The sequence below is a fragment of the Sphaeroforma arctica genome (genome assembly GCF_001186125.1).
Source record: "Sphaeroforma arctica JP610 unplaced genomic scaffold supercont1.531, whole genome shotgun sequence".
NCBI lineage: Eukaryota > Ichthyosporea > Ichthyophonida > Sphaeroforma > Sphaeroforma arctica.
In genome coordinates, this window is record NW_014040027.1 from 54,293 (window position 1) to 62,391 (window position 8,099).

General features: G+C 42.2%; 1 protein-coding gene across 1 annotated transcript in view; it reads left to right on the forward strand.

Moving 5' to 3' along the window:
• SARC_07021 (hypothetical protein) overlaps positions 1-7,773 on the forward strand; it is a gene marked incomplete at its 5' end in the record, with an annotated part of 10,208 nt that extends 2,435 nt beyond the window's left edge. Inside the window, 12 exons of the mRNA XM_014299057.1 lie at positions 865-998; positions 1,477-1,605; positions 2,081-2,330; positions 2,515-2,654; positions 3,307-3,402; positions 3,732-3,792; positions 4,562-4,743; positions 5,301-5,466; positions 5,946-6,145; positions 6,421-6,473; positions 6,741-6,882; positions 7,401-7,773. Coding sequence (XP_014154532.1) covers positions 865-998; positions 1,477-1,605; positions 2,081-2,330; positions 2,515-2,654; positions 3,307-3,402; positions 3,732-3,792; positions 4,562-4,743; positions 5,301-5,466; positions 5,946-6,145; positions 6,421-6,473; positions 6,741-6,882; positions 7,401-7,610 — 1,763 coding nt within the window. The 3' untranslated portion in view covers positions 7,611-7,773. The remainder of the gene's footprint in view (positions 1-864; positions 999-1,476; positions 1,606-2,080; positions 2,331-2,514; positions 2,655-3,306; positions 3,403-3,731; positions 3,793-4,561; positions 4,744-5,300; positions 5,467-5,945; positions 6,146-6,420; positions 6,474-6,740; positions 6,883-7,400) is intronic.
• Positions 7,774-8,099: the final 326 nt, after the last annotated feature.

Consider the following 8,099-nt stretch of genomic DNA (forward strand, 5'->3'; position numbering starts at 1 on the left):
GTGTGTGTGTGTGTGTGTATGTGTGTGTTAGTTTGTTTGGTTGATGTATGTATGTATGTATGCATACATACATATATATATATATATGTGTGTGTGTGTGTGTGTGTGTGTGTGTGTGTCTTCGCGTGTGTGTGTATATGTAAATTTTGATGTCAAGATTATATATATATATATATATGCGTGTGTGTGTATGTGTATGTTTTTTTGCATGTGTCTGTTTTGTTCGTTTCTATACGATAGGCTTGTGGTTCTTTGTATGTTTTTATGAGCGGATCTATATATATATATATATATTTATGCATTTGATTAACGTGTTACTATATGTTCAATTTGTATTGGTAGCAATTTGGGATTTCACTTATATAATATTCTTTTTCTATAGTAGCAGAGAGCTATCAGCGATTGTTAGAGAATTGTTGTCAACCTATTTTAATGCTTCGTATCACCTCTGCCTTTTATTTGTTGGCACAGTGGCCGCTCAATCTCGGAACGTACGCATTTTACTTTTTCCATTTGTGTCTTATTCGTGTATATTTCCTCCCATTTACATCATCCTATCTTTCTGTTTAACTTAGTCTTATTTTCAGCCTATCAATAGATACATGTATGGTATCCTTAATAGCAATTTTTTTGCACCTCGATAGATGAATGAAACACATTATACACATTATACAGTGTGCATATTTTCAGCTGCACTTTGGCGACAGGATTGTAGTACCACACACCCTTTCTTTTGGCAAATGTCAAGTCGCTGTATGACCTGCTGTTGGCCGTTAATCTCCTTATCAAGATGTAATGAAAATATTGCGGACTAACCCTCTGTTGATATCGATTTCAAATCCAATCCCACCCCTACTAAAATAGATCCGAGATGGGCATCTGTAAACCTGGGTGTGTTTGTCTGCGTGGAATGTTCGGGTTGTCATAGAGAATTGGGAACACATGTATCCAAAATCAAGTCCGTGACACACGACAAATGGGATGCGAATCAAATAATGGTACGTCTGTGCGACTTGTGGCTAATCCTGCCAACCTCCATGCACAGCTTTTGTCGCAGTAGTTTTCAGGCGCATCCCCCGGTGTTGATGACATGTGATTGTAGTCATCAACTGTGTAGTCGTCAGAGTTTCCTGCCTCTGGCGTACTGAGATGACTAAATATGGTTTCTCGTTACTGATGATGCCAATATAGTTTTTCGTTGTTTTTTTCATAGCCTGTTACAATATTTCAAAATTACGACTGCAAGCACGTCTAAAAGTTCTCACTATCCAACGGTATAGTATCTCTTAATTACATGCATACTACGGTAGTGTATGTATATACTAATCAGGTAGTATATGTATATACTAATCAAAGCACAGATGCGTATTTAGCGTCATTCCGGGGCGATTGTTTTGCGCATTTTTTTGCATCGTGAATTCTGTACTATCTATTAGGTCGTTTGTGACGCTTCACTCATCCTCCCTCCTTGTGCAGCATTTACAACGTATTGGAAACGAAGAAGTCAACAACATCTACCTCGCGAAACTGCCGAAACATTCTCAATTCACAGCCGGAGATAAGAACCACATATATGCTAAATACGTGCAGAAGAGATGGTTTGATGTAAGTTGCAGTACAATGCAAGCATATGCTGTGTGTTGTCTTTTGTCGATGACAATAAGTATGTCGATGGATGCCTTCTAAGCTGTGCATTAGATCTTGTCTGTGATAGCGATCTTTTTATTACTTCCAAATTTTCGCATGTAAGCTTTCATGTGAATGTCTAGTTTTGTATTATTTCAAGATCATTTTAAGCGTACATGTACGTGAACGCTAATGCCTTTTAGTAAATGTTTATATTCAATGTGTACGTGTATGTGCAAGCGGATTATATCAATCTGTACACCTGTGTATATGTATATGCATATGTAAATGTATGTGTATGTGTACATGTATATGTACATGTACATGTATATGTACATGTATGTATGTGTGTGGGTGTGTATGCATGTATGTATGTATATATATGTGTGTGTATGTATATTTGGTTGTTAAATAATTCTTCTCTAATGACAAAATAATGATATACACACCCCAGGTAAACGGCACTGGTATCAGTTCTATGACCACGGAAGTGGCTAGCGGGAGCAACGCAAACGGTGGCAATACTTCGCGCAGTAACACCAGTAGTGCATCACCCCCATCACTCGCACCAGGAGAACAACAGGAATTGTCGCAGAAGTATTCGCATCAGTTGGTACAGTTACAGGGTATGGGTCTGACTAACTTGGTCTACAACCTGGCTGCGCTTAAGAAAGCTCATGGAGATGTGGGCGCGGCTATAGACGGTAGGTGGTGCGCGTGTTTGCGTTTGTAGCTTGTAGGTCGTGGCATTCGCTAGCTCTCATTCGTTATTACCCGCAGACTATGTGTGGATTGGGGTCAAAATAAGGAACAAATATTCACCCTTCTCAATGACAATCCCTTTATTATTTCTTGTGCAAAATCTTTTTGTCTTTTATCTTGGATCAGATTTATTCGCCAACCCGCCTCCGGAAGAACCTAAAGCACCCGAACCTGCATCGACAGAGAGCAAATCAAAGACATCGACCGCAAACGCTATGAGCACGTTAGAGGGCATGGGCTTCACCAACAAGATTGCTTGTAGTCAGGTGTGTGTGTCTGCGTGCGCCCTTTTTCTGGCGAGAAGCCGGAAGTTGTGCGGAGTTCCAGTGTGTATGTGTGCAGGTCCCGACGAGCCCAAAGGTGCTCAAAATGTGCGTGCGATTTGGATACTGGAAACTATCAAGCCCGAGGGTTTAGGAGAACTAGACCGCGCTCAGTGTATGTTTCGAGAGATTGTGAGAGAAATTTCAGGTCGTCATACCGCCAGAATCATGCGTTTTTGTGTGTGCGCAGTAGGGGATGCAATTTTGGTACAACGTATTTTGGTTTGTTTGTAACTCGAAGGCGGATGCTAGCATATGCTTCACGGGTCAACTTGTATGCGCCTATAGTGTGTGACTGTGCCCATCTGACAGCAAGACCTGCATTCGCATAACAAGTAGAGCCCCGCTATATCACATCAATATATACACGCTTATTCATTTATGAAAGCCCGGCTGTTCGTTTATGGGTTTGAGCCCACACTCGATACCGGCAATCACATCTTGAACACACACTGCGCGATGCTTTGGCTTAAGCTATAAATACGGTTAAGTTGCGCTTAATGTTTGCCGGAAAGGCTCGTTCGATATTTTACTTGTTCACTTTTGACAACAAAACGTTCACGCTTGACATTATGTGCATGACATGTTAAATCAGGCGTTGAGGCAGGCGGATGGTGACGTGCAATCGGCGGCTGAGATTCTGTTGGAAGCGCAAGGCAAGGCACCTCAAACTGACGCTGCACCGCAACAGGTACATAGGCCCTTAAATGCAGTACTTTTGCATCACTTCCCTGAATTTAATGTGCTGTATTACTTGCGCAAGAATGCCTATGGTTTATTGAATTGTGCATATATTACCAGAAATGTGATTGTACATGTTTGTATCTATGCGCACAAATGCCTCGTCCTTTGTGAAGATGCATGTGTATGTCTCAAAATTATGTACTCGTGCGAAGGATTTTTCCTGTTGTAAAAATGACATCTCTAAATAGTTCGAAATTGAATTACTATAGTGCTCTAGTCTTGTGTTTTATCGATGCTAATCTACTTAATTTCCTCATGGATTTATATGCTCTTAAGGCTGCAACGTCGAATGCTGGCATGAACACAACCCCCGCACAACCCATGGATCAATTAGCAGGTAAGTCAATATGCTTGGTGATATAATAAAATGCAGACAATGGGCGTGTATACTAGATAGTTGGCCTTGTACATCATTTGAGCTCATTTGTTTGTCAGTGGATGCGCGTTCGCGCTCCCGTGCCCTGTGCCTAATCGTATATGGTCAAGCTTTATGGAATCAACACTTTCTATTCTGGACATTGAGTCGGTAGTGTATCTTCGTTACTGCCTTCGTTAATGGTTACTATTATGTCAGCAAGGGTCAAGTGTCGTGAAGTTCGATCAGGTTTGTAATTCTCTCGTGCTGTCTTTGTCTTTGGCTACATTTTGGCTTCGAAAAACACAACGCGTCTTTGTATCCTGCACCTCTCCATGTGAAGGCTTAAACAACTCGTAACAGCGTAATGTGCAATAGCGTAATGTAAGCAGGTTTTATGTTGTAACTCGTATATATTTGATTCGTGGAGATAGCTAGTGTCTTGTGATTTTGGATTTTGGATTTGGAAATACAGTTAGCTGCTTTCTCCAATGGCTAAGGTGCTTATTTATCTGTGAAGGTATACGAATTGAACTCGATAGTGGGATAGAAAGATTACGATTCTAGCACCCGACAATTTCTTCTGGTCTGCTAAGAAAGTCTGTATAGTCCGCAGTTTTACGCTTGAACTTGTGGATGGATCTCAAATTTACCAGCCAATGTTTGCTTTTATTTAAAGGGGTCCAGACTAATGGGGATTTTCAATGTTTAACACGGCGATTCTATTTTTATCTTTTTTTTTTAAATTCAGATATATTCGGGTCGATCTCGACGGCCGATACCCCATCTCAGCCCCAATCAGCCCAACAGTACAACTCACAGCCATTCGCACAGCAACAACAGCAACAACCACAACAACAGCAACAGTACCAGCAGCCACAGGCGGCTCAGGCACAGAGCGGCAATCCTTACGTCCAGGCCCAAGCTCAGCAGGTATGGGTTCTAGGTTTTATATTAGGTTTTATATTAATGGGTAGAAAATACTGGAGTCCGATTCCGTTAGTAGTGAAATGCCTATCCTGCACTTCAAACTGTTGACATCTGACGAGTGGCGATATTGCTAATCTATGTGTAATCAACGGAATGGTGTTTCATGGTATAATATATGTCGAATGCGTTTTAAGAACCGGGATTCGTGTAAGGCATCTACTTCGTGCTAGAATTAGAAGCTTTTCACAGTAGGCTGCCCAAAACCCCATTGCTCGCTGTGATAAAGATCACAATTTAGGTCAATACCGTTGGCAATCTTGATACCACATCTATTGTATCACATACCACCAGTTACGTGATCATGTAATGACAATACCACCAGTCACATTTGTATAATATTATCATGTAATATCAATACCATAGTCACATTTGTATAATATTATCATGTAATATCAATACCACCAGTCGCATTTGTATAATATTATCATGTAATATCAATACCACCAGTCACATTTGTATTATATTATCATGTAATGGCAATACCACCTGTATCGTTCTAGCATCAAGCAACGCCATCGCGTCAAGAAAATTCTTGGGCGCAGTACGATCAGCAACAAGCAGCCACTGCACAGCCACCGTCACATGCCACAGGCACACTCCCCGCCACAACATCGCCTGCTCCAAATGGTGCACAATCTCAGGCACAGACACAGTCCCCTTCTGCAGGTATGGAGATTGATGATGCTGTGTGCGTGTAGAAGACGCGAGAGTTTCGTATATGTTTGTGAGTGCGTGCAGAGTGTCTGTGTCTGTTTCTACACATAGACAGGCACACCCCTCGCCACTACGTCGCCCGCTCGAACCGGTGGACAGAGACAGACACAGGCGCCACGCTGCATATATTGATAGGCTCTGTACCGCGCTGGGTGTGAGTACTGAGACAGTGTACGTGTATCACATCGCGCCACAACGTGGCCGCTCGAGTGGGTGCGCAAACACATGCAAAGACCCAGCTGCCGACTGGAAGTATATAGGGCGGTTATAGTGTATGCAAGAGTGTATGATCATGTGCTTGGGTATCTCGTATTTACGATATATCTCTCCACAGTTGCTCTTGCTCGTATATGGGATTGTGGGCATGTATAGATATACCCACATATCTTTTATGTTCCATATTAATCGTATGCGCACTGCATTTGTTTTAGGTGGACTCCCGCCCGCGTTAGTGGCTGAAGGCAGCAGCGACCCACAACCCGCCCAATCTGAAACAGCTGAGGAGACCGCCAAGCGAGCGAACAAGAAGAACACCGCCGATATTATGAGCCTCTTCAGCAATGCTGTTTCGTCCATGCAAACCCCACAGCCACAGTACAACCAACAGTATGGCCAACAGGTCGCTTATCAGGTGCGTTTGTGCTCGCCGCGTTTATTTGTGCGAGTGTGAGTGTACGATTGTATGTGGGAATCCATGAAAATGTCTTGCATTCGGGTTGTATTCTCAATTTGGCTTCTTGTGTTCTGGTGCATTTTTTGGCTTCTTGTGTGCTGGCGCATTTTGAAACAAGTACTACCCTTAGATTAATAGCCGAGTTGAAAAGATCTATTGCTGGATTGTAATTTTCTATATATGAAATTCTAATTTTACACTCATTTTTTTACTTAAATCTTTCCTATTCTCAGCCACAACCGTATGGTCAACAAGCAGGTGGCTACGGCAACCAAATGTATGGAGGGTATGTTATTCTGCCAACATCAATTTACATGTCGATATTTGATTACTGTACGCTTGCCAATTCGATTGTGGCGGATGAATCAATCTACTACTAGTATGTTTGTGCCGCGATGTAGTGAGTTTTCTAAGAATTCGTGAACTAGGTATATCGAGCCTCGGAATGCCCTTATTGGTTTTCCAGATGAATGCTTGACGTGCAGGATTTATAACCTATTGTGACCACGTGCGTGGACTGACATCTCTAAACCATCTCGTATTCTGCTGATAGGTACGGAGGTTACCAACAGGGAGGCTACGGTGCACCACAACAGCAGATGTATGGACAGCCCCAGCAGCAACAGGGATACGGCGGTTATGGCCAACAACCACAAGCTTATGGCATGGGTGGCTATGATCAGCAACAGTCCCAGGTTAGCATTTTGTCCTGTGATTTCGCTGTCGATTATTATTTGAAATTTGGATCGCATTCTTGGCCCGAATGCACCTGCTTTTGCTACAAATGTATGCAATACGCGAAGCATGTATTTATTAGCCTTAATGTAAGTGTGTGTATATACTGATCTGTGCTTGTATGTATGAAATAATCAGTGTCAGTGTTATATACACAATTGTTCATGTAAGCGCACAAAGAAGCAATCAATGATACAAACTTTTTATGTACGGATGCGTATGATTAGACGAATATATAAGCTCATAGTCTGTCTGCTTTCCTTGTCTATTCACTTCCTGTAGAACAATGAGGTGTTCGAAGTAGGGAGCGTAAATATGACCAATTAGATACCACCCTATGTAGAGCATTGATATATTTATAAGCGACTGCTGCGAATCTCTTACTGCAGTCAAACCATACGCGCGGTTTGTGGGTTAAACTGATGTATGTATTTCTCAATGGTGTATATGTTTTATTATCTTTCTTTCTACTTTGCAGCAGCAATACGGTATGCAGTACGGTATGCAGGGCTCCCCACAGCCACAGGCACCTGGTTCGGCTGCAGGTGCAAATGCAGGTGCACCAATTTGGACGCCTCAGCAATTGCAGGGGCAAGGACAGCAGGCACAGAGCGCAAACTCGAACAGGTCGAGCGCGACCCAAAGTAGTGCAAATGGATACGACAATGTCAATCCCTTCGCGCAATAGATAAATCGTCCTCATCTATAACGAAAATTACATTGTGAGTTTCCAATAGTCGTGCGTACTAGTGTTTGGTTTTTGACAGTGCTGTGATGGCGTGTGTTTATGTGTGCAGGTGTTGTTTTAATACCAGCACGTGTTTCTTTCTCGGACATTCCATGATATTGGTCAATATGAAGTGCATAAGTTTTGAAGTCAAGTTTAAACAAGGGCCAAAACAAAGCAGCATTTCCTCTTTGGTGTCGAGCATTGATGAACAGATTCAATAACGCGTGAGAACGGGAGAGTTTAATTAAGTTGAGAGGTTTCTTCGCATGCTTGTGCATAAAATTGAGATCTAAGACGCAGTTTCATAGAAAGTATAGATACTAATGCGTTTCGCTCACATAGTTAGAGCTCGATGTCTACAGCAGACTAGGCAAACTCTTAGAAAATACTTTCACATTGACTAGATGGTATGCGATCTAAATCACTACATCCGGTCGCAACCTATCA